This window comes from Artibeus jamaicensis, unplaced genomic scaffold (assembly GCF_021234435.1).
Source record: "Artibeus jamaicensis isolate MK-2021 breed Jamaican fruit bat unplaced genomic scaffold, CSHL_Jam_final contig_469, whole genome shotgun sequence".
NCBI classification, from domain to species: Eukaryota; Metazoa; Chordata; class Mammalia; order Chiroptera; family Phyllostomidae; genus Artibeus; species Artibeus jamaicensis.
The window spans coordinates 3,047,588-3,073,701 of record NW_026521847.1 but is presented as its reverse complement, the minus strand read 5'-3'; the positions used below and the strand labels follow the sequence as shown (position 1 = coordinate 3,073,701).

The 26,114-nt window shown below is 41.9% G+C and overlaps 1 protein-coding gene across 5 annotated transcripts in view; it reads left to right on the top strand.

Moving 5' to 3' along the window:
• Positions 1 to 26,114, top strand: part of MYO7B (myosin VIIB) — a 117,868-nt gene that overhangs the window by 68,096 nt on the left and 23,658 nt on the right. For all 5 annotated transcript variants that reach the window (XM_053667387.1, XM_053667385.1, XM_053667388.1 and 2 more), the window contains 7 exons: positions 11,393 to 11,477; positions 12,834 to 13,052; positions 14,088 to 14,258; positions 15,150 to 15,359; positions 15,479 to 15,643; positions 20,404 to 20,481; positions 20,614 to 20,741. In XM_053667387.1, coding sequence (XP_053523362.1) covers positions 11,393 to 11,477; positions 12,834 to 13,052; positions 14,088 to 14,258; positions 15,150 to 15,359; positions 15,479 to 15,643; positions 20,404 to 20,481; positions 20,614 to 20,741 — 1,056 coding nt within the window. The remainder of the gene's footprint in view (positions 1 to 11,392; positions 11,478 to 12,833; positions 13,053 to 14,087; positions 14,259 to 15,149; positions 15,360 to 15,478; positions 15,644 to 20,403; positions 20,482 to 20,613; positions 20,742 to 26,114) is intronic.

Sequence of the window (26,114 nt, the reverse complement as noted above, 5' to 3'; positions counted from 1 at the left end):
AGGTATCATTGGCAAATATGTTTTCCCATACAGTTGGTTGTCTTTTTAATTTAATACTGTTTTCTTTAGCCATGCAGAAGCTTTTTATTTTGATGAGATCCCATTTGTTTATTCTTTCCTTTATATTCCTTGCTCTAGGGGACATATCGGTAAAAATGTTGCTGCGTGGAATATCTGACATTTTCTTGCCAATGTTCTCCTCTAGGACTTTAATGGTGTCACGGCTTATATTTAAGTCTTTTATCCACCTTGAATTTATTTTGGTGTATGGTGTAAGTTGGTGCTCAAGTTTCATTTTTTTGCATGTAGCTGTCCAGTTCTCCTAACACCATTTGTTGGAGTGGCTATCTTTACTCCATTTTATGTTACTGCCCCCCTTGTCGAATATTAATTGACTGTAGAGAGTTGGGTTGATTTCTGGGCTCTCTGTTTTGTTCCATTGGTCTATGTGCCTGTTTTTATGCCAGTACCAGGCTCTTTTGATTACAGTGGCCTTGTAATACAGTTTGATATCAGGTATTGTGATCCCTCCTACTTTGTTCTTCTTTCTCAAAATTGCAGCTGCTATTCAGGGTCGTTTATGGTTCCATATAAATTTTTGAAGTGTTTGTTCTATGTCTGTGAAATATGCCATTGGTACTTTAATAGGTATTGCATTGAATCTGTATATTGCTTTGGGTAGTATGGACATTTTGATGATGTTAATTCTTCCAATCCATGAACAAGGTATATGTTTCCATTTATTTGTGCCTTCCCTGATTTCTTTCTTCAGTGCTGTGTAGTTTTCTGCTTACAGGCCTTTTACCTCCTTGGTTAGGTTTATTCCCAGATATTTTATTTTTGTTTTTGCTATATCGAATGGGATTTTTTCCTTGATTTCTGCTTCTGCTGATTCATTGTTAGTATACAAAAATGCCTTTGATTTCTGGATATTGACTTTGTATCCTGCTGTTTTGCCAAATTCATTAATTAGTTCGAGCAGTTCTTTGGTAGAGTCTATAGGATTTTCCATGTACACTATCATGTCATCTGCAAACAGTGACAGTTTTGTTTCCTCCTTTCCTATTTGGATGCCTTTTATTTTCTTTTCCTGCCTGATCGCTGTGGCCAAAACTTCCAAAACTATATTGAATAGAAGTGGTGAAAGTGGACATCCTTGTCTTGTTCCTGATCTTAGTGGAAAAGCTTTTAGTTTTTTTTCATTGAGTATGATATTGGCTGTAGGTCTCTCATATATGGCCTTTATTATATTGAGGAATGCTCCCTCTATTCCCACTTTGCTGAGTGTTTTTATCATAAATGGGTGTTGTACCTTATCAAAAGCTTTTTCCGCGTCTGTTGATATGATCATGTGGTTTTCATCTTTGCTTTTGTTTATGTGACGAATTAATTTACTGATTTGTGAATGTTGAACCATCCTTGCATCCCTGGGATGAATCCCACTTGGTCATGGTGAATAATCTTTTGGATATATTGTTGGATGCGATTTGCCAATATTTTGTTGAGGATTTTTTCATCTATGTTCATCAGTGATATTGGCCTAAAGTTTTCTCTTTTTTTTGTTGTTGTATCTCTATCTGGTTTTGGAATTAGGATGATGCTGGCTTCATAAAAGGAGTTTGGGAGTTTTCCATTCTTTTGGATTTTTTGGAATATTCTGTGAAGAATAGGGGTTAGCTCTTCCTTAAATGCTTTGTAGAATTCTCCTGTGAACCCATCTGGTCCGAGGCTTTTGTGTGATGGGAGTTTTTTGATTACTGCTTCAATTTCTTTTGCTGTTATTGGTCTATTCAGGTTTTCTACTTCTTTTTCATTGAGTTTTGGGAGATTATATTTTTCTAGAAATGTGTCCATTTCCCCTAGGTTCTCAAATTTCTTGGCATACAGTTCTTCATAGTAATTTCTTACAATCCTTTCTATTTCTGTGGTATCAGTTGTAATCTCTCCTGTTTCATTTCTGATTGTGTTTATTTGTGTCTTCTCTCTTCTTGATGAGCCTACTTAAAGGCTTGTCTATTTTGTTTATCTTCTCAAAGAACCAACTCCTGGATTCATTGATCCTTAGAATTGTGCCTTTAGTCTCTATGTCATTTAGTTCTGCGTTATTTCCTTCCTTCTACTTGCTTTGGACTGTTTTTGTTGTTGTTCCTCAAGTTCTTGCAGACGTAGAGTAAGGTTGTTTGTTTGAAATGTTTCTATCTTCTTTAGGTAGGCCTGTATTGCTATAAACTTCCCTCTCAGGACTGCCTTCACTGTGTCCCATAAGTTTTGGGTTGTTGTGAGATTATTTTCATTTGTTTCCAGAAACATTTTGATTTCTTCCCTAATTTCATTCTTGACCCATTCATTGTTTAATAGCATACCATTCAGTCTCCACAATTTTGGGTGTTTTGGATTTTTTCCTTTGGGGTTGGTTTCCAGTTTCAGTCCCTTGTGGTCAGAGAAAATGCTTGGTATGATTTCAATATTCTTGAATTTGTTGAGGCTTGTTTTGTGTCCTATCATGTGGTCTATCTTTGAGAATGTTCCATGTGTATTTAGCTTCTTTGGGGTGAAGAGCTCTGTGTATATCAGTTAGGTCCATTTCATCAAGGGTGTTGTTTAATGCCACAATGTCTTTGTTGATATTTTGTTTGGGAGATCTGTCCATTTTTGATAGTGGGGTGTTAAAATCCCCCACTATAATTGTGTTGCTGTCTATATCTTTCTTGAATTCCTCTAAGATTTTCTTTATATATTTTGGTGCTCCCATATTGGGTGCATATATATTTATGATGTTAATGTCTTCTTGGTGGATTCTTCCCTTGAGTTTTATGAAGTGACCTTCTGGGTCTCTCTTTAAGGCCCTCTTTTTGAAGTCTATTTTGTCTGATATGAGAATTGCTACCCCAGCTTTTTTTTCTTGTCCATTTGCTTGGAAAATTTGTTTCCAACCTTTCACTTTTAGTCTGTGATGGTCTTTTGTCCTGAGGTGGGTGTCTTGTAGGCAGCATATGTGTGGGTCATTCTTTCTTATCCATGCAGCTATTCTGTGTCTTTTGATTGGAGCATTTAATCCATTTACATTTAAGGTTATTATTGATAGGTACTTATTCATTGTTATTTTTGAACCTGTGTTCCTCTCTGTCTGTCTCTTTTCCTTCCTTTCCTTAAAGCAGTCCTTTTAGTATTTCTTCTAGAGCTGGTTTGGTGGAGGCGTATTCTTTTAGACTTCTTTTGTCTTGGAAGCTCTTTATTTGGCCTTCTATCTTGATTGAGAGCCTTGCTGGGTAAAGTAGCCTTGGTTGTAGGCCTCTGTTTCTCATTACTTGGAATATTTCTTGCCATTCTCTTCTTGCTTGGAGTGTTTCCATTGAGAAGTCAGTAGCTAACCTTATTGGGGCTCCCTTGTATGTTACTTGTTTTTTCTCCCTTGCTGCCTTTAAGATTCTCTCTTTGTCTTGGAATTTTGCCATTTTGATGATGATGTGTCTTGAAGTGGGCCTCCTTGGGTTCCTCTTGATTGGGACTCTCTGTGATTCCTGGATTTGTGTGACTTTTTCTCTTATCAAATTAGGGAAATTTTCTCTCATTACTCTTTCAAATATGTTTTCTATCCCTTGTTCTTCTTATTCTCCTTCTGGTATTCCTATTATTCGGATATATTACGTTTCATATTGTCTTGCCTTTCTCTTAATCCTTCTTCATTCTTTCTGAGACTATTTTCATTTTCTTGCTCTTCCTGTGAGATGCTTTCTTCCTTGTCCTCCAACTCGCTAATCCTATCCTCCGCTTCATCTATCCTACTTTTGAAACTTTCTACTGTGTTCTTCAATTTGGAAATTGTATTCTTTATTTCCTCTTGTCCCTTGCTGATATTTTCTATTTCCTTTTTCATGTTGCTGTAGTTTGCAGAGAGATCATTGTAGTTCCCCTGTAGTTTCTGATAGCTCATTGTGAGCTCTTTGAACTTCGTAATAACCAGTGCTTTGAATTCACAATCTGATAGTTGAATAGCCTCTATTTCATCTAACATTCTTTCTGAAGTTTCTGCTTTTTCTTTTATTTGGGGATTGTTTCTTTGTCTTCCCATTGTTTGAGACTCTTCTTGTTAGTCTCAGCTTCTAAAATTGATCTGTTCTGAAACCCTGGTTTTATGGTGTGAACTTCTGTGGTATGATCCTTGTGAATTTCAGTGGTGCAGACTCCTTCAAGTTTCTTGATGTTCTCCGTCTCCACCTACTCTCATGCTGGTCCTTGTGCTGGTCCCTGCGCTTGTCGCCTACCACTGCTGAATGTCCCAGCTCTGTAGCTGACTCCTCTGCCTCCCAGGACCGTCACAAGTATTTGGAGTGTCCTAGCTTCCATACCTGACTCCCCAGCACCCAGGCACATCTCTATGGTGGCGGCACAGGGGCCTCCAGTGTCCCAGCTCCTGCAACTGACTCTTTTATTGCCCAGGCCTATAGCTATGGCAGCGGCACAGGGGCCGAGAATGTCCCAGCTCCGCTACCTGACTCCTCTGGCGCCCAGGACTGTCACAGGGGCTTGGAGTGTCTGGCTCCCGTACCTGACTCCCGGGCTCCCAGGCCTGTTGCTATGGCAGCAGCACAGGAGCTGCGTGTGTCCCAGCTCCAGTAGCTGACTCTGCCGCTGTCTGGTGTTTCAGCGTTGGTCACTATCTCTGGTCTTTTAATTTCATAAATGCTGGATAACCTATGGTTTATTGTGCTGTTTCTCTATAGATCTGCTAGGATTTTCACCCATAAGCACAGGAGCTAGAATCAGCTCCGCCCTACCGTCGCTATCTTCCCAGCATCTCTGATTTTTGTTTGAATGATGTAACAATTGCTGTCAATGGGATATTTAGGTCCCCTACTATGAGTGTATTTTTGTCAGTTTCTCCCTTTGGTTCTGTTAGTAGTTGCTTTATATATTTTGGTGCTCCCAGATTGGGTGCATATATATTAATGTATTATGTTTTTTTCATGTATTATTCCATTTATCATTATAAAATTTTTATCATTGTCTCTTGTTACATTTTTTAAAATCTTGAAATCAATTCTGTCTGATATAACTATGACTATTCCTGCTTTTTTTCTGGATGTTATTTTCTTGGAGTGTCATTTTCTAATCCTTCACTTTGAGTTTCTTTGTCTTTGCAGCTGAGATATGTCTGTGAAGGCAGCATGTAGTTGGGTTTTATTTCTTGATCCATCCCTCTAGTCTGTGCCTTTCAATTGGTAAGTTCAGTCCATTTACATAAAGGGTGATTATTGATACGTGAGGATTTCCTATAGTAATTTAATCTTTTATTTTCAGGTAACTCTGTCTCCATTGTTTCTTTTTTCTTGTTTGTCTACCTGTTATTTTAGTTAGATGATATTCTATTATTTTTTTCCCTCCATTTCCTCTTTTTTTGTATTGCATGCCTCATTTCTAGATTTGTGTGTGTGTGTGGTTACCATTAGGTTTACGAAAAAAGTTTCATATGTACAATAGTTCTTTTCTGGATGTACATGATTGTGTGTTGTATCTTTTACTTGTGCAAGTTTGTCTTTTTATTTTTTAAATGTTTTAACCTCCTTTGATTGTTATATTTAAGTATTTAATACCCTATTCTGAACAAGAGTTGAAATTTTCTGCTTCTGTCTGTTAGTCATCTCACTCACAGTCTTGCATCTTTTTGTCTTTTATTTTTTATTTTATTTATTTATCTTTAGAAGGGAAGGGAAGGAGACAGGAAGAGAAATATCAGTGTATGGTTGCTTCTCATGTGTCCCCTGCTGGGAACTGGCCCCTGCTAGGAACTGGCCTGCAACCCAGGCATGTGCCCTGACTGGGAATAGAACCATGATCTTTTGGTTTGCAGGCCCACGCTCAATCCACTGAGCTACACCAGCTAGGGCCGCTTTTTGTCTTTTTGTTTCAGGTAAAAGAGGAGCACCTTTCAGCATTTCTTATAATGCAAGTCTTGTGATGATAAATTCCTTCGGCTTCTGTATCTCTGGAAAAGCCTTTTTTCTCATTCGTATCTAAAGGATAACTTTGCTGGATATATTATTTTTGGCTGGTGATTTCTCTCTTTCAATAATTTGAATATTCACTTCCACTCTCTTTTAGCTGATAGGGTTTCTGCTGAAAAATTTGATGATAATCTATTGAGGTTTCCTTCTAGGATACCATCTTCTTTTCCCTGGCTATCTTGAAAATTCTCTCTTTCTCATTAATTTTTAATTACTATAATGCAGTATTTTATTTTATTTTTAAAATTGTTTTATCACTGTTCAACTTTCTCATTAATTATTGACAGTTTTAATATAATGGGCCTTGGAGAAGTACTTTTTGGATTGAGATCATTAGATTTTTTGTTAGCCTCTTGGATTAAAGGATCCAGTTTTTTCTATAGGTTTTGGAAGTTCCCATCAATTATTTATTTAAATAGGCTCTCTGTTCCCTTTTCCTTCTCCTCTCCTGGTAGACCCATTATTCTTAGTTTTCATAAATTTTAGTATGGTCTGTCTTGATGTGCATTTATTTGCATTTATCCTGTTTGGAGTTTGCTCAGGTTTTTAAATCTGTAGGTTAATATCTCTTGCTAAATCTATGAGCTTTTAAGCCATTATTTCTTCTGGTACTTTTTCAGCACTGCCTCTCTTGTTTACTTCCAGGACTCTAATGATACAAATACTCGATCTTTTGTTACAGTTCCACTGGTACCTGAGGAACCAGGTACCTGGTTCCTTCTCTTCCTGTTGATTTTCTGTTTTTCAGGTTGAATAATTTCTACTGCTATTTCTTCAATCTCACTGATTTTTTTCCTTTGTTCTCTCCATTGTGTGCTGAGTTTCTTTTATTTCAGTTATTGCATTTTTAGTTTTAGATTTTTAGTTGGTTCTACTTTATTTCTCCTATCTCTTTACTCAGATTTTCTGTTCTATCATTTGTTTCAAAGAAGCATTATTGAAGTATTTTTATAATGGGTAAGATCTGTCATCTTAGTGTTGGCATCTGTTGGTTGTCTTTTTTTTCATTCAGGTTAATATTTTCCAGGTCTTTGGTATGATATGAATTTAGACTGAAACATGGACATTTGGGGCATTATGTTATAAGAAGTATGTGTCTTGTTTAAATATACAGTTTTAGAGGACTTCCGCCAAGATGGAGGCATAGGTGGAGACGCCGTGCTTTCTCACACAACCAAGTTTAGAGACAACTAAATATTAGCAACAGAAAACATAGACAGAACACAGAAAATTGAACTTTTCGGAAGTCTGATAACAACAAATTCTTCAGCCTGACTGGTAAGAGGGGTGAAGCCAGCAGCAGGCGGAGCGATATTGCACAGGAAAACTCAGTCAGATGGACTCAGGCACAAGGAATCCAGGCATGGGGTTGCAATGGCGGACCCAGTGAGTGACCCAGTGAGTGACCAGTGGACCCAGCAAGGGCGCAGGGCAGCAGGTTGACTGTGGTCGTGCATTCGTGCACAGATAGACCAGCGAGGGAGTGGGCAGTGAGACAGGACCGAGGAGGCCCCAGCTGCCAGAGGCAACAGAGGGAGCCACCATCTCCCTGCTCTGACCCCACCCCCACATACAACATCACAACCCAGCGACCTGGGCTACCCTACCCTGGTGAACACTTAAGGCTCCGTTCCTCATAATTAACGGGTGCAAACAAACCAAAACATTATGGCTCAAGAATAGCTCAAAGCCCCAGAGCCAATAAATCTAAGCAACCAAAAGATAGCTAACCTTTCAGATGCACAGTTCAAAACACTGGTGATCAGGATGCTCACAGAACTGGTTGGTTTTAGTCACAAATTAGAGGAACATATGAAGGCTAAACTAATTGAAATGAAGGAAAATGCACAGGGAACCAATAGTGATGGAAAGGAAACTGGGACTCAAATCAAGGGAGTGAACCAGAAGGAAGAAAAAAATGGCCAAACAGGAAAATGTGAAGAAACAAGAATTCAAAAAAATGAGGAGAGACTTAGGAACCTCCAGGACATCTTTAAACATTCCAACATCCAAATTGTAGGGGTACCAGAAGGGGGAAAGGAACAGCCACCAGTGGAAAACTTATTTGAACAAATAATAAAGGAGAATTTCCCCAATCTGGCAAAGAAAATAGACTTCCAGGAAATCCAGGAAGCTCAGAGAGTCCCAAAGAAGCTGGACCCAAGAAGGAACACACCAAGGCACATCATAATTATATTAGCCAAGATTAAAATGAAGGAGAGAATCCTAGAAGCAGCAAGAGATAAGGGGACAGTCAACTACAAAGGAGTTCCCATCAGACTGTCAGCTGATTTCTCAAAAGAGATCTTCCAGGCAAGAAGGGGCTGGAAAGAAGTATTCCAAGTCATGAAATCCAAAGACCTACAACCAAGATTGCTCTATCTAGCAAAACTTTCATTTAGAATGGAAGGACAGATAAAGTATTTCTCAGATAAGGTCAAGTTCAAGGAGTTCATCATCACCAAGCCCTTATTATATGAAATGTTAAAGGGACTTATCTAAGAAAAAGAAGATAAAAAAGATGAACAGTGAAAGAATAGCAAACTCACAGTTATTAACAACCACACCTAAAACAAAAGCAAACTAAAAGGACAGCTAGATCAGGAGCGGAAACATAGAAATGAAGATCTCATGGAGGGTTAGCAACAGGGGGGTGGGAGAAGGAGAAGGGGGGAGAAGGTACAGAAAATAAGTAGCATAGACGGTAGGTAGAAAATAGATAGGGGGAGGGCAAGAACAGTATGGGAAATATAGAATTTAAAGAACTTGAGACACATGGTCATGAACTAAAGGGGGGGAATGGTGGGGGTGGGGAGGTGGGGTGGAGGGTAATGAGGGGGGGAATAGAACAACTGTAATGGCATAATCAATAAAATTAAAATAAATAAATAAATAGTTTTAGCTATCTTCCTCTGACACCACTCTGGCTGAGAAGGCCATAAGTGCCTTACTGCTGCCCACAACATGTTCTCCACTGATACCAAAGGGAAAGGAGTAGCCTTGCTACTTCTGAGGGATAATGAAAGCCCTGATTATCTACTAGGTCTCCTCTGATACCGCTCCAACATGGGGGGGGGGGTCACCCATAACTGATAATTGATGGTGGGATTCCAGGATCCCCCAGTGGTTTCTACTGATACTGTAGGGGATGGAATCATTACTGCCCATTAAGAATGGTTCCTACTTAGCCTTCTCTGACATGGCTCTGGTGAGGGTGGATGCCTATGTTCCCAACTTGGCATTTTCTGGTATAAGTAGGGGTGGTATCACAGTTGTCTATTTGATCTTTTGCTTTAGTATATTCATTGTATCTAAAAGTTTGTCTTACTGACCTGCTTCTTTCTGGATCCTTTTTGGTAGAAAGAGAAGGCTTCTATTCCTGGGGCTTTTTTTCTTTTTTGGTACTCTGTTCATTGCTATTTCTGGATTTCTGACTTTACCAGCTCTTAGTCTAGGATATATGAGGCAGAAAGAAGACCCAAAGAAGTTACCTCTGTGTCCTTCCTTGGGCCTGAGGTACCTAGCTGGTCTACTTTCTTCTCTCCACTTTTCAGAGCCTTTGTTTTTTTAATTTATTTATTTTTACAGAGAGGGGATGGAATAGAGAAGGGGAGAGAAACATCAATGTGAGGTTGTCTCTTGTGTGCCCCACACTGGGGACCTAGCCCACAACCCAGGCATGTGCCATGACTGAGAATCAAACCAGTGAGTGACTCTTTGGTTCACAGGCCAGCACTCAATCCACTGAGCCACACCAGCCATAGCTCAGAGCCTTCTTATGTTTGTTTTATATATAATGTCCAGGGATTTTAGTTATGGTTAGCAGGAGGAATAGGGAAAAATATGTCTACTTCATTTTCTCAGAAGTGATCTCCATTGATGAGTAATGATGTTACTGCTGTTATGACCAATACAACTAGACAAGATAATTAAAGAAAAGATAGAAACCAGGGTTTTTCAATTTAAGCACTGTTGACATTTTGGATTGTATAACTTTTTATTGTAGAGGACTGTCGTGGACATTGTATTACTAGGATGTTTTACAGTGTTACTGGCCTTTACTCAGGATATGCTAGTAGCACCCTCCTCTAATCCCAGTCATGGCAACCAAAAATGTCTCTGGACATAGCCAAATGTATCTGGGGACCAAAATCACCCCCAGTTGAAAAACTACTGGTATATTGGAAAGAAGAAAAATTATCTTTATTTTTAGATAATTCAGTTGTTTAATTTTACCTCATATTAGAATCATCTGTATATGCACAGGCACCAAAAATATTAGCTATATATGCAGATATATATTCTCCACTCCTATCAACAGATTCAAACTTAGACTGGACAGGGCACAGATGTCAATAAATATTGAAATTTCCCAGATGATTTTCCCCCAATTTTATTGAGATATAATTGACATGGAACACTGTATAAGTTTAAGGTGATCTGCTCTTATATATGTCATGAAGTGAGGACCACAGTAAGCTTAACAAATATTCATCATCTCATATAAAATTGAAAAAGAAAAATAACTTTTTTCCTTGTGAGAAGGACTCTTAGGATTTATTCTTAAAAACTTGCATATATATGATGTAGCAGTGTTGGCTATAATCATCATGCACATTACATCACTAGTACTTTCTTACATTATGTCACTAGTACTTACTTATCTTGGAACTGGAAATTTGTACAATACGTTCTTCTGATTTTCCTCCCATCCCACCCCCACTCCCTACAGTTGATTTTTAATATGATTGAGATCTGCTGTTCTAAACCCAAGAAAACACCCTGAAAAATTATTAGAAGTGATAAGGAAACTAAGTTAAATGTGAAACAAAAGATAAATGCAAATGTATAAAACTCACCTGGGGTTGTCTCCACCGCCAGAGAGGCCAAGTTTCAGGTTACTCTCTCCGTGTTCAGCCCACCAGCTCCTTGCAGAGGGAGCCATTGGATGGAGCTGGCTAGGCTGCCAGAGCTTGGGAGGCTGCCCTCCTGCCTTGATCTGTCTCCAGAGAGGAGCTCTGGTCTTGAAACTTCTGGTTCCTGCTACCAGGACACCTGGGTTAGCAACCAGAGGAGGGTCATTCTGGCAAGGAATAAAATATTGGAAATGGATTTTATCCTCCTCATAGACTTTTGGAATGAATGAGGATGTTGTTGATTACTCTAAAAAGTGGACTGCCCTCATTCACAAATCTACTGTTGGCAGTAGATTTTAAGTTCCTAACATGTCTCCTTTGGCTTGTAAAGGCTTCTAGAAAAGAAATGCTATAGGAATTTATTTTCCCCAACATTTTATTATCCCTCTCTCCTTAAAAAACAGTTTTTACCCCCAAAGACTTTAAAATGTACTAGGTTGTTACACAACTCTGACTTGCATTTCTTTCTAGGAAAGAGTTTCTGAGGCAGCGCCGCGCAGCTGTGACTCTTCAGGCAGGGTGGAGAGGCTACTGCAACAAGAGGAACTTCAAGCTGGTAGTAGAGCTGACTTTGGAGCTGGGGCTGCAGGAGCAAATGGATAACTGTCCAATAAAAACAGATGTTAACAGTTTATCTGAGCATGAGAGCTCAGGCAGGAAGGATTAGATCACTAACAGGCAGTGATAACAGATCTTGAATTACCAGACTCAATACCCCACACACTTTCTTTTTTAGCATAGTTCTGGGTCACGTGGTTCATGGGCTTCAAAGTGTTCTCCTGCAGCATTTTGGACATCTCCATAGCTAAAATGAGATTTCCTTCTCTGAAATTAGATAATAGCTATCTTTTTCCAATTTCCAGGCTACAAAATAAGTTAATGGATCAATTATTCTCTGTTTCAAGCAATTCATATTTTTTTTCTTGGCCATAGATACTGCTAATGAGTGCCTGTTCAGCAAAGAACCAGGACAACCTTGACCATGCCTCACTGAGCCTCACTTGACTGCTTGCCTTTGTTATGGATGTGACTGTGTTTTGGACATGCAGTGGTCACATAAGCAAAACTGATTTCAGGCCTGTCCATGTTTCATGCTTGCAAAGGCATAAAGCCAACTGACAAGGATGGACAGGCTACTTGGGCCTGGTGCTTTAAGTGCACCATTATATTTATTATGAATAATAAATATAATTCTATATGTCATGGGAATAAATCTTAGAGAGGTTAAGTAATTTCCCCAAAAGCACAGAGTTAGTGAGCAGTAGAGCTGGAGTTTGCATGCAGGTCTGTGTGACATCCAAGCCCATAGGATGAGTGTGACACTCAGCCCTGTTTAGTTGGTCTTTGATAAACCAATAAGGCTCATCTAGGGGCATCAGGAACTCTTGTGTCCCAGAGCATATTTGCAGCATAAAGGGGGGTGTTCACCAATTTATTATTTCTTCTTTATTTTTAAGATCCTTGAGGGATTAATTTGATGGAGCCAGCCATAGGCCTCCACACAGGTGTGCTAGCTCCTGAGAAATTGGCTAGGTTTTGCTGTAGGTCTGAAAAGCAGAGTTTCTGGAATTCCATCTTCCATTGACACTCAAATTTTCTACCACTGGCCACCCATAGATCATATTATTATTTATGCCACTTAATAAACACTTATTTGGCACTTGTCTGCATGCCAGTCTCTATTCTAAGTGCTTTTCAAGTAATAACTTACTTAATATGCTTGTGCTCACAGGTGTGCAAAATTTTAGCATCAGCTTTTTGCCAAAAAGCAGATAACTATAAAGCTACTTTCCAAGGTCTCCTGGGAGTACTACCTGTCTCCTGCTCTCTGTCTTGGAAAGGACATCTCTGTGCTCTATGTCCCTCTGGGCCCAGACACTCTTGTGAGTGCACATCTCTCTTGTCTTCTCAGATCCTCTTGGGTTTTGAGCGCCTGCAGGCCATCACCCGAAGCCACCTGCTGGTGAGGCAGTACGAGGCCTTTCGGAAGAGGACAATCCAACTGCAGGCCCTTTGCAGGGGCTACCTGGTGCGCCTGGAAGTACAGGCCAAAAGGAGGGCAGTATTGGTCATCCAGGCATATGCCAGGGGCATGGCTGCCCGACAGAATTTTTGGCGGCAGAAAGCCAATGTAGGTGGTCACTGCTCTCCTGAGGCCCCAGTTGGGACCCTGGTGGGGAGGGCAGGCAGGAGGACTGGGCAGCAATATTGACCACTCACCAGATAGTCCTATCTCCTTCCTGTTCAAAGTTATTACCACAGCAGGCCCTCAGGCCATCTGGACACCTAGGTCACCCCCTAGGTTATGACAGCAGGGTAGAACCTGGAAGTCAAGCACCTTGGTCCCCTCTTGTTAGCCTTGGGTACTATTTCTTAGGAGCACTGGTGTATCTTCTGGAAGGCACAGAAAATCAGGGCTAGATGAGCTATGAGAGGCCCCAGTTCCATGGAGAAGAGCAAAGGCCTCTGGTTTCTGGCCTGTGGCAGGAGAGCTTGGCACAGAGGAATACCAAGAGAAGCCTTTGGGCATCTGGACAGGAGAAGCTGATGGGCAGAGAGCAGGCAGTAGCATATGATCCCATTTGCCCTAGAGGGCACCTGAGACTAAACTTCAGTCAGCTAAAAACTGTGAGGAAAAAAAGAGGGGCTAGGATGAAATTTATCCCACTCTATTGATGAAAATTGGATGTAGTGAGCACATTACTGTCATAGTGGCCAGGGCAAGTAAGAGAATAGACCCTCGGATATGTCAGCAGCCTGCTTCTGCACCCATGTGACCGCAGGCAGGCCACAATCTAGACTTAACCCTGTGTGTGTTAGTACAGGCCCTAGCACCTCTCCCAGCAGAGGCTGGGTGCTGTTTGAATAAAGGATGAGGTAGGTTTGATGTGAGGTTCTGGTGGTCCTGGGTTTGAGGCAGTACCTCAGGGACCATGTGGGTCTAAGGACAAGCAGGCAACCTCTCTCTCTGGACCTGATTCTCCACTGGGAAATCAAAAGCCCAGGCTGATTAATCTCTAGTCACTCTAGTTATTACTATTTAGGACTTTAGAGGAAAATACATTGATTTGGATTGATGATGGCAGGAACAGGTTTATTTGGCTTCTGTGAGGTACTTGCCCCAGCAGAGTCTGTGGATAACCTTCCCCATGGGATGTGTGTGCAGGGGCTGCTGGTCATCCCAGGTGAAGAGACAAAGAGCCTGAGTTCTCCACCCACCAGGAAGCGCAAGTCAATCTACAACACTGTTACAGACACAGAGATGGTGGAGCAAGTGTTTGGCTTCCTCCCATCCATGATCGCGGGGCAGGAGGGCCAGGCCTCACCTCACTCTGAGGTAAGACAGGCCCTGTCCTTCAAGGATCCATCTGGACAGGGAGGGGATGGGCTCACCCAGTCCAGACCTCAGTCAGCCTCTAGGCTCATGAGAAGCAGACTCAGTGGGGGAGTTGGCAGGATGGGTGCTGAAGTGTGTTCTTCAGTCCTTGGTGAGTGTGCAGAGAAAATGGGAGAATGGCATTTTGTGGTCTCACAATTTCAAGGTAAGCAGGTTTCTTACCTGCAAGACTTTCTAGATCCTTTAATATGCAAACAATATTGGGCTTTCAGTCAGGCACCTCTACCCCTGTATTTGACCCCTTGCACAGAGCACTTTGGTGGCTGCTGCTCTGCAGACTGTACCTGGGACCTGATGCTGAGAACTAATGACCACTGGCAGGAAGAAGCAGTGTGTGAGGGGGAGGTAGCAGGGTGGGAGAAAAGCAACTTCCCAAAGCTGTCTTGCTAACTCTCACCACACACTGTTCTGGGCTTCATGCCTTTTCCCTCACTCATGCATGTACGTGCACACATGATACACCTCCCCTTCCATCTGTTTAGTAGGGATACAGGGGCCACCTCCACAAGAGGGGCACCTGACAGAGGGCAGGCAGGAGGGCAGGGAGCCTAGAGAGACTATGTCTGCTGGCCAGGGGCTCTAAGGGTCCTCAGGTGGCTGAGAAGTTTACACCGAGGACCATCCTTCAGTCAGCAGTCTACCAGGGGCCAACAAGAGTGTGGGGTGGGAGAGGTCTCCAACACAAGGGGGAGTGGACAGATGGCTTTGCACCTGGTACATAACCAGACAGACCCTTCTTGGGGCTTCCTGGCATCCAGAAATGCATACCTTTGAAAGAATGACATCTGAAAAGAAGGCTAATGTTTCTCCCTCCTTCTCATGGGTCCCCAGAATGTGGAAACAAAGACCCAGAAACTGCCCGAGGTTGACCTGGACACAGTTCCCATGGTGGAGGACCCTGAGGAGGACATGGACAGCCTTGCTGAGTACAGCTTCCCCAAATTTGCTGCAACCTACTTCCAGAAATCAGCCAGCCACACTCATATCCGGAAGCACCTTCAATATCCACTGCTCTACCATGAGGATAATGCTGACTGCTCGGTACCTAGCAGTTGTCTGGTTTCTAGTGGTTCAAGCCACCCCCATAGCCCCTGGTCTGCACTGTGGACCCCATGCTGCAAGCTGAGTTCCAGCTGGGATCTCTGTTTCAATTTCCCCAGGGTGCCCTGGCCGTGTGGCCCATCATCCTGAGATTCATGGGTGACCTTCCAGAGCCAGTGCTCTTTGCCAGAAACCACCTGAGTGACAACTCAGTGATGCAGCAGACCCATAACATCATGGCCAAGGACAGCAACACCCAGTCTCCACAGCACAAATATGCACAGGTGTGTGGATGGAGATGGTGACAGAAAAGGGGAAACACTCACTAGGCATCAGCCAGGCCCAAGGCCCCAGGGGAAGCCTGGAAAAGGGGACAAGACACAGAGTCCCCTCTCATGTACCACCTTGAACCTGGCCCAAGCCAGGACTCTCTAATCCCAGAAGTTTGTCTTTTTTATCTTTTTAATCATTTTTTTTATTTTTTTAATTGATTATGCTGTTACAGTTGTTCTATTTCCCCTTTATTCCCCTCCACCCTACCCCCCATGCCCACCATCACCCCCCCTTTAGTTTATGACCATGTGTCTCAAGTCCTTTAGATTCTATATTTCCCATGCTATTCTTGCCCCCCTTCTATTTTCTATCTACTGTCTATGCTACTTATTTTCTGTCCCTTTCCCCCCCTTCTCCTCCTCCCACTCCCCTGTTGCTAACCCTCCTTGAGATCTTCATTTCTATGTTTCCACTCCTGATCTAGCTGTCCTTTTAGTTTGCTTTCGTTTTAGGTGTGGTTGTTAATAACTATGAGTTTGTTGTCCTTTCACTGTTCATGTTTCTTTAACTTCTTTTTCTTAGATAAGTCCCTTTAACATTTCATATAATAAGGGCTTGGTGATGATGAACTCCTTGAATTTGATCTTATCTGAGAAGCACCTTATCTGTCCTTCCATTTTAAATGAAAGTTTTGCTGGATAGAGCAATCTTGGTTGTAGGTCTTTAGATTTCATGACTTGGAATACCTCTTTCCAGCCCCTTCTTGCCTGTAAGGTCTCTTTTGAGAAATCTGCTGACAGTCTGATGGGGACTCCTTTGTAGGTGACTGTCCCCTTAGCTCTTGCTGCTTCTAGGATTCTCTCCTTCATTTTAATCTTGGCTAATGTAATTACGATGTGCCTTGGTGTGTTCCTTCTTGGGTCCAACTTCTTTGGTACTCTCTGAGCTTCCTGGATTTCCTGGAAGTCTATTTCCTTTGCCAGATTGGGGAAATTCTCCTTTATTATTTGTTCAAATAAGTTTTCCACTGGTGGCTGTGCCTGTCCCCCTTCTGGTACCCCTATAATTCGGATGTTGGAGCGTTTAAAGATGTCCTGGAGGTTCCTAAGACTCTCCTCATTTCTTTGAATTCTTGCTTCTTGACTCTTTTCTGTTTGGCCATTATTTGCTTTCTTCTGGTCCACTCCATTGATTTGAGTCCCAGTTTCCTTTTCATTGCTATTGGTGTCCTGTGCAATTCCATTCATTTCAATTAGTTTCGCCTTCATATATTTGTCTAATTTGTCGGTATAATCAACCAGTTTTGTGAGGATCCTGATCACCAATGTTTTAAACTGTGCGTCTGTGAGTTTTGCTATTTCTGCATCGCTTAGATTTATTGGCTCTGGGGCTCTGAGATCCTCCTGCGTCATTCTTGGTCTGTTCTGGCCCTTTAAGTGTGAGAAGTGGCGCCTTGGACTCCCAGGTCGCTGGGTTGTGACGCTGTATGTGGGGGCGTGGCCAGAGCGGGGAAATGGCGACCCCCTCTGTCGCTTCTCCCTTAGGTGGTTCACCTGGGCGGGGCTACTCAGAGTCGCTGGGTTATGACGCTGTATGTGGAGGTGGGGTCAGAGCAGGGAAATGGCGGCGCCCTCCACTGCCGCTTGCCGCGGGGACCTGCCGGCCCGGTCCAACCGCCCACTCCCTCGCCTGTCCACCCTCGCACAAATGCGCGACCTCAGTCAACACGCAGCCCCGGCCCCGGCTGTCTCCCCCGCGGTCGCTCGCCTGGTTGCTCGCTGGGTCGCTCACTGGGTCTGACCCTGCGCCTGGATTCCGCGGGCCTGAGTGTGTCTGGCTGAGTCCTCCTGTGCAACCCTGCTCCGCCAGCCGCTGGTTTCGCCCCTTACCGGTCAGGCTGAAGAATTTGTTGTTAACGGACTTCCGAAAAGTTCAATTTTCCGTGTTCTGGCTGTGTTTTCTGTTGCTAATATTTAGTTTTCTCTAATCTTGGTTGTGTGAGAAGGCACGGCACATCCACCTATGCCTCCATCTTGGCGGAAGTCCTTAATCATTTTTTATTAATGTTCCAATACAGTTGTCTCCATTTTCCCACCACCACTTTCCCCCATCCTACCCACCCCCACCTTCCACCCTTAATCCTACCCCCCTTTGGCTTTGTCCATGGGTCCTTTATACATGTTTGTTGATGACCCTTTCCCTTCTTTCCCATGTTATTTCCCTCCCCCCTCCCCTCTGATTACTGTCAGTTTGTTCTTAATTTCAATGTTTCTGGTTATATTTTGCTTGCTTGTTTGTTTTAATTCTTGAACTGCACTCAGGAACTCATGAGTCAGGCATTACACTAAAGACATTTTGAATTATGTGGTCATCATTGGAGAAGGTCCCAAGCTTAGAACATTGGGTTTACTTGATCAGGAGTCAAATGCATATAATAATAACAACAGATATTACTGACTAACAATGTGCTATGAGCCAGTAGCTTCTCTTCAGTAAATTCTCAAGTCACCCAACCCTATAAGGTAGGGATCTTTATGTTTATTATAGCTAAAGAAGCTGAGAAGTGAAGTGAGTTACTGCTAAATCACAGTGAATACATGCGACAGAACTGGGCTTTGAATTTATTGCACTGAATTTGAAGTCCAAGCTGTCAACTAGTGTTCTACCCTAACCTCTGATGGAAGGTTAACTGACATTCATAGTTGGTCAGAAGTGCTTCTGAAGGATTTAGTTCATGATATAATCTTAGTTGAACCAACCAAGAGTAGTCCAAAGGAATAGCAGTGACTGCACATGGGCCCTCCAGCAGCAGGAGCCTATGACTGCCCCATACATCAAGCCCTGTGGGCAAACTGTGTGCAGGCTTATTCTGCAGCCCAGGATCACTTGGACACATCCAGCCTGGAATTACATGGAAGATGCCCAGGCTCAAGCCCTGGTCTCTAGAGGTATGGACTCTGTGGTGTATATTAATGATCTATTACTTCACACCATAGTACCCCCACACTTGGCAGCTTGGAAAAGCATACATTTATTATCTCACATAGTTTCTGAGGGCTTACCTGCTTAGGTCTGGCTCGAGGTCTCGTGAGATTGCAGTTAAGTTGTTGACAAGGACGGTTATCATCTCAAGGCTCCAGTGGGACTAGATCTGCTTCCAAGATGCCCCTCAGGTGGCTGTTGGCAGAAGGCCTCAGTGCCTTGCCACATGGGTCTCTCCACAGGGCTGTTTGTGTTGTCACAACATGGTTTCCTCTACAGTGAGTAATCTAAGAGAGAAAGCCAGAAGGAAGCTGCAATGCCTAGTCTTGGAAGTCACATACCATGAGAGACAGGAATGTCAAGTCAGCTGGGGACTGCTGTGGAGGCTGGCAGCCACTCAGGCAAGGAACCCTGAGAGGCATTCCAGCCATGGTGCCCCTCTGGAGGTTGAGCACAGGGAGAAGCAGGACTGGTTTTCCTGAGGTCAGACCTCTGATTTTCATTATTCAATGAATTGATTTTGTACTTATGTCAAGAATCAATTGTGCAAATTAATGGGTTTATTTCTGTGTTCTCTATTCTGTCCCATGGATCTATGTGTCTGTCCCTCTACAAATGTCATGTTGTCCTATTGACTGCACATATATAATGTCTTGAAGCTGTGTATACTAATTTCTCCCACCTTATTATTTTTTTTAAAAGTTGTTTTAGCTATTCGAGGCTCCTTGCCTTTCCATATATGTTTTAGAATAATCTTACCCATATCTATAAAAATAATCTTGCTGGTATTTTGATAGAAATTTTGTTGTATGTCAATTTGAGGATAATTGAAATTTCTGTTATGCTGAATCTTTCAATCCATGAACTCCATTTATTTGGGTCTATTTTGATTTTTTTTCATCAGTGTTTTGTAGTTTTTAGCACACATGCCCCACATATGTTTTACTAGACTTACACATATAGGGTTTTTTTGAGATTGTAAATGGTACTATATTTTAATTTTGCTACTAGTATTCCTTTGCTACTATAGAAAAATGTAATTGATTAATGTGTTAACTTGTATCCTGCAACATTACTGAACTCACTTTTATAGATTTCTTGGAATTTTCTATGTAGACACTCATGTCATCTGCAAATAGAGCCAGCTAATGTGTGTCACTTTTTGAGTCTGGCAAACCAGCTTCCCCAGCTAGAAGCTTGTGCCTAGCCCTGGGACCTGGGCTGACCCCTGCTCAAGCCCAGTCCCATGCTCAGCTCTAATGTTGACAGCCATGTCTCATGGCACCATCAAGACAAGATGTGACCTCTGTCTAATGAGATCAGTGGGTCCTGATAGCCTTGCAACCTAGATTCTTTTGATACCCTGGCAGGGCTCCCACCTTGACACGGCAGAGCATATTCCAATTCATTCACCCAGTTTTCACTGAGAATGACTATGGCCTAGAGCTGTCCAGGGCCCCTGGGCTCAGACCCAGCCCCAGCTCAGAGGTTTTTACTGGTGACTGGTTCAAACTTTGGAGTCATAAAGGTCCTGAGCCCTCCCAGAGAGCCAGTTACTGGCAGACCAGCCTTGTTTCATCTCTCACCTTCCCTTTCTTCTGTGTCCTCACCCAGGATTGAGGATGATGCTGAACATGTGTACATGTTGCAAAATCCAGCTGAGATGTTTTAGAAATTGGATAGGAAATGGCTGGGTGAGATGGGCACTCTTCTACTCTAGGCTGTCAGGTTAGCAGCGTTGAGGTGCTGCCCTTGTTCACCTTCACTTACAAACTGTCTCTGTCCACAGAGGCCCAGCCTCAGAAACAGAGGGACCAAAGACATCTCCTTCATGAAACTGAAACGCTCCTCCCAGGTCACAGGCCAGGTGAGCTCAGGGCCAGGAGCTCCCACTTCTGCCACCCACAAGGTTGCAGGCTTTTGCTTCCCATCTCAACCCTGTTTACTTTGAAAATGGGGAAAATCACAGTGGTCCTAACTTCTGTTTTTTGGTTTCAAGGTTGCCAACCAACTGAATTTTGGAGAAAAGGCATTCGAGTCTGATGGCTCTATCTCAGACCGACCCATGTCCAACCTAGAGAAGGTGCACTTCATTGTGAGTTATGCCATCCTGAAGCCCAGCCTCAGGTCAGTCCCCACTCTCATCTCTCCCATTTAGAATATCAGACCCCCTCACTTGATCTCAGCCCATAGCCACAGCCTCCTTCTCTGCTCCCTATCCTCAAGACACCCCCCTCCTCTCCCTGCTCCCTGTCCTGGGACCTATAGACTGGGTCTCAATACAGCAGACATTATGACCATTAAGGGACCTTTACTTGCTCTTAGGTAAATCCCATGGGTTTTAGGAAAACAGATTCATCTTGGGCTAAGTGATTTATCTCATAACAACCTATAATGTAGGGTCCTACAAGGCAGCAAACTCCTCATTTATAAAATGTATATCTTGCTTTATATACAACTTTATTTACAGAAATTATATTTTCAGCAAATTTTAATAAATATACTGCTTTCAGGGACAGACTCGTATTTTGGAGGTTCACATATTTTAGGTTATTTTTACCCAAATTTGGGAAATTGTTGGTCATTATTTCATCAAATAAGTCTTCTACTTTATTCTCTCTCTCGCTCTTTTCTTCCCCCACCCTCTCTCTTTTTCTTTAAACTCTAATTAAACCTATGTCAGACTATTTTATATTGTCCCTCGGGTCCCTGTGGGGTTTTTTCTTTTTCTTTTTTTCACTTTTGTCTTTGTTCTTTAGATTGAATAGTTTCTACTGATCCACCTTTAAGTTAACTGGTCTTTCTTTTGTCTTCCCATCTGCTGTTACACCCATCCAGTATTTTTTTATTTCAGAAATTATTCTTTTTGGTTCTACAGTTTCTATTTCTCAGTGAATATTTCCTATTTATTCATGTACTAAGAACATAGTTTTCTTTATGTTCTTGAGCATAGTTACAGTAGTTTTAAAACCTTTTATGGCCTCCAGTCAAGATGGCAGAGTAGGTAAACATTGTATTTGCTGCCTCCATGATCACATCAAAATAACAACTAAACTGCAGGACACCCATCATTGAGAACCACTTGGAATCAACTGTGTAGAAGTCCTATAACAGGATATACTAAAGAAGCAAAGTCAAGACTAATAGGTGAGTTGGAGCCATGGAATGACCTGGCCCTACACCCATGAGCAGCAGTTAAAAACTGGGAGGAATATATCAGCTGCAGAGGTTTTTCTTGAGGAACAAGGAATTCTGTCCCCATAGTAGACCCCCCAGCCCAGGGTTCCAGTGCCAAGAAAAGAAGTTCCCATAATTCCTAAAGGTAAAAACCAGTGGAGATTGTGGCTGAGTGATACAGAGGACTTCTGGAATCCCAGGCTCTCTTCTTAAAGGGCCGATGCCCAGACTTAGTTGGACTCACTTTGAGCTCCACTGTTCGGGCAGCAGCTCAAAAGGCACCAGGGACATAAGGGGAAGAACTGGAGTGTCTGGCTCTGGAGTAAGGGCTGGAAGGGCAACTTTCTTTCAGACAGAAGGGCTGGCAGAAGCCATTGTTTCTTTGCTGAGCCCTGTCCCTGTAGGCACAGTCAGGAGCCATATCTGAGTCTCCATCAACCTAATTAACACCATTGCCCAGACCTGGTGATTCACTGAGCCCAGGACATACCCAACTTGCAGGCCCACCCAGCCACTCTCAGTAGCTTTTCACACAAATGGCCTACCATGGCTCATGTTTTAGACTTTACTACATTCTCTCAAATGTTCACAAACCCCAAACAAGCAGCATATGGCCTAAGTGTGCCACACGCCTCTTTCTAAGTAGCCTGAGGCCTGGCACTAGTGGCAGCAGGACTCAGTCCACAGCTTGACCTCTCCTGGATACCTCCAAGCCCACAAAAGTAGAAACCATCTACAGATTACTTTGTAGCTCATGCCAGGTGGTCCTGGGAAAGGCACAGGATGTTGTTAACCTTGGCTTACACATCTTGGGAGGACCCAGAGCCAGCACACTCTGGCCAGCTTCAGACCACACCAGAGCATGACCAAATCACCTCCACAAGCAACACACTCGAGGGGAGCTGAAGCAAGTTCTGGTCCATGGGATTGGTCTCTGCACAGTAACTCCTCCACTGTAGTCACAGCAAATGTCATAGCCAATGGATCCTGGGATTAATCTTTCTCACTGATGCATCAACAGCAATTAAAGCTCAACTACAACAAGAGAAATTACTCATCCTACATGGGAGGTATACCTGGAAGGCCCAGCTCAGGTAACCAAGGAGGCTATGCCACTGGGTCCTATAGTACATTTACTGTACTTTGTACAGTAAGCCACCTTTTCCAAGACTGGAAGACATAGTAATTCTACCTAACACACAGAAACATAGAGAGGCAGCCAAATGGGGAAACAAAAAACAGATACCAAATGAAAGAACAAGGAAAATCTTCAGAAAAATAACTAAATGAAATGGAGGCAAGCAAACCACCAGATATGGACTTCAAAATGATGGTTATAAGGATGCTCAAGGAACTTAGTGAGAACTTCAATAGTATAAAAATAACATAGAAACTGTTAAAAAAAAAAAAAAGAACCAGCCAGAAATGAACAGTACACAGCAGAAATGAAAAATCAACAGCAGATTGGATGAAGTAGAGAATTGAATCAGCAATTTGGAAGATAATGTAGAAAAATACCCAATCAAAGCTGAAAAAAAGAATAAAAAATGAGGGTAGTGAGGGTAGTTTAAGGGACCTCTGATATAACATCAGACGTGACAATATCTGCATCATAAAGGGAGAAAAAAGAAAGCAAGAAATTGAGAGCCTATTTGAAAACTTTCCTAACCTGGTGAGGGAAAAAGACGTACAAGTCCAGGGAATGCAGAGGATTCCAAACAAGATGACCCCAAAGAGGCCTACACCAAGACACATCATAATTACAATGCCAAATGTAAAAAGCAGAGAGAATCTTAAAAAGCAGAAAAAGAAAAGCAGGTACCTATAAGGGAGCTCCCATAAGACCATGAGCTGATTTCTTAACAGAAATTTTGTAGACCAGAAGGGTTTGGCACAAAATATTCAAAGTAATGAAAAATCAAGGCCCTACAACCAAGGTTACCCTACCCAGCAAAGCTATTATTTAGAATCAAAGGACATATAAAGAGCTTCCCAAACAAGAAAAACCTAAAGGAGTTCATCACCATCAAACAAGAATGACAAAAAATGTTGAAGGCTATTCTTTAAGAAGAAGAAGAAAAGATTAAAATATAAATAACAAAGTGGCAATACATATCTATCAATAACTACTTTAAATGTAAATGGATTAAATGTTCTAATCAGAAGACATGGGATAACTTGAATAGAGAAGAAAACAAGACCTTATATATGTTGTCTACAATAGGCTCACTTCAGATCTAAAGACACACAGAAATTAAAAGTAAAGGGATGGAAAAAGAAATTTCATGAAAATGGAAACAAAAAAAGTTGGGGTAACCTACTTATACCCAGCAAAATAGAATTTAAAACAAAGGCTATAACAAGAGACAAAGAGGGTTCCAGCAATTCCACTTCCAGGTATTTATCCAAAGAAACCCAAAACACTACATTAAAAAGTCATCAGTGAGCCCTGGCTGGCATAGCTCGGTGGATTGAGCACGGGCCTGCGAACCAGAGTATCGAGGTTCGATTCCCAGTCAGGGCACATGCCTGGGTTGCAGGCCAGTTCCCAGCAGGGGACGCATGAGAGGCAACCATACATTGATGTTTCTCTCCCACTCTTTCTCCTTCCCTTCCCCTCTCTCAAAAAATAAATAAATAAAATATTTCAAAAAAATAAAGTCATCAGTGCATCAATGTGTTCATTGCAACACTATTTACAGCAGCCAAAATAGGGAAGCAACTTAAGTAGATGAATGGATAAAGAGGTGGTATACATATAGTATGGAATATGACTCAGCCATAAAAAAAAATGAAATCTTGCCATCCATACCATTATGGATGGATCTATAGGGTATTGTGCTGAATGAAATAAGTCGGGCAGATAAAAACAAATGCCATATGATTTCACTTGTATGTGGAATCTGTAAAACAAAATAAACAAACAAGCAGAACAGAAATAGAGTGATAGATACAGAGAACATTTTGATGGTTAACCAGTGGAAGGGAGTTTAAGGAAATGTGTAAAGAAGGTAAAGGAAGGGATTAGAAAGTACAAATTGGTAGTTACAGAATAGTCATGGGAATGTAAAGTACAGCATAGGAATATAGTCAATAATATTGTAAACTATGTATGGTGTCAGATGGGTAGTAGATTTATCAGAGTGATCATTTGGTAAGTTATGTAAATGTGTAATCACAGGGTTGTACACCTGAAACTAAATATTATTGTATGTTTTTTGGCTAAAATCATACATATTTTTAATTTTATTTTTATTATTGTTGTTCAATTACAGTTGTCCCCATTTGCCCCCATTCCTCTCCTCTGCCCTACCCACCCCCACCTTCCACATTCAATCCTCACCCCCGCACTGTTGTCTTTGTCCATGGGTCCTTTATACATGTTCCTTGATGACCCCTCCCCTTCTTTCCTCTTTATCCCTCTCCTCTTGCCCCTCTGGGCACTGTCAGTTTGTTCTTTATTTCTATGTCTCTGGTTCTATTTTGCTTGCTTGTTTGTTTTATTGATTAGGTAACACTTAGAAGGGAGATCATATGGTATTTGTCTTTCACTGCCTGGCTTATTTCACTTAGCATACTGCTCTCCAGTTCCATCCATGCTGTTGTGAAGGGTAGGAGTTCCTTCTTTCTTTCTGCTGCTTAGTATTCCATTGTGCAAATGTACCACAGTTTTTTGATACACTCATTTACCAATGAGTACTTAGGTTGCTTCTAGCACTTGTCTATTGTAAATTGTACTTTAATTGTAATTGAAAATTTAAAAATTATTTTAAAAAATAAAACCTTTTCTGCTAAAATCATTATCTGGATCATTTTAGAGTCAGTCTCCATTGACTGCCATTTCTCTTGAGAATGGTCTTTTTCTTCTGTTTCCTCACATATCTAGTACTTGAGTGTATTTTCTCATAAGTCTAGTACTTTTGAATTATATACTGACCATGGAGGATGCTATGTTTAGAGACTCTGGATTCCATTATATTTTTTTCAAAGAGTGTTGACTTTTTGTTCAGGTAGGCAATCAACTTGACTGGTTTTAAACTCTGTCTCCCTGTGGTGAGTAGCAGCTGGAATCCCTGTTTAGTTCTTTTAGCTTTTGCTGGGCAGCCTGGAGTCTGCCCCACACATGTGTAAACTTGCAGTCAAACAGAGACTATGGAAGGTTTTATATGCAAAATTTAGGACTCCTTTTCTATTGTTCTCTTCATTTTAGGATTTCCCTTTTTCAACTATGGTAGGTACCCCAAAATCTGTCCTCTGGTTCTTGAAGGTAGTAAGACTCCAGGGTTTCCACTCAAGTTTTAGCTGCCTGAGTGATACCAACCA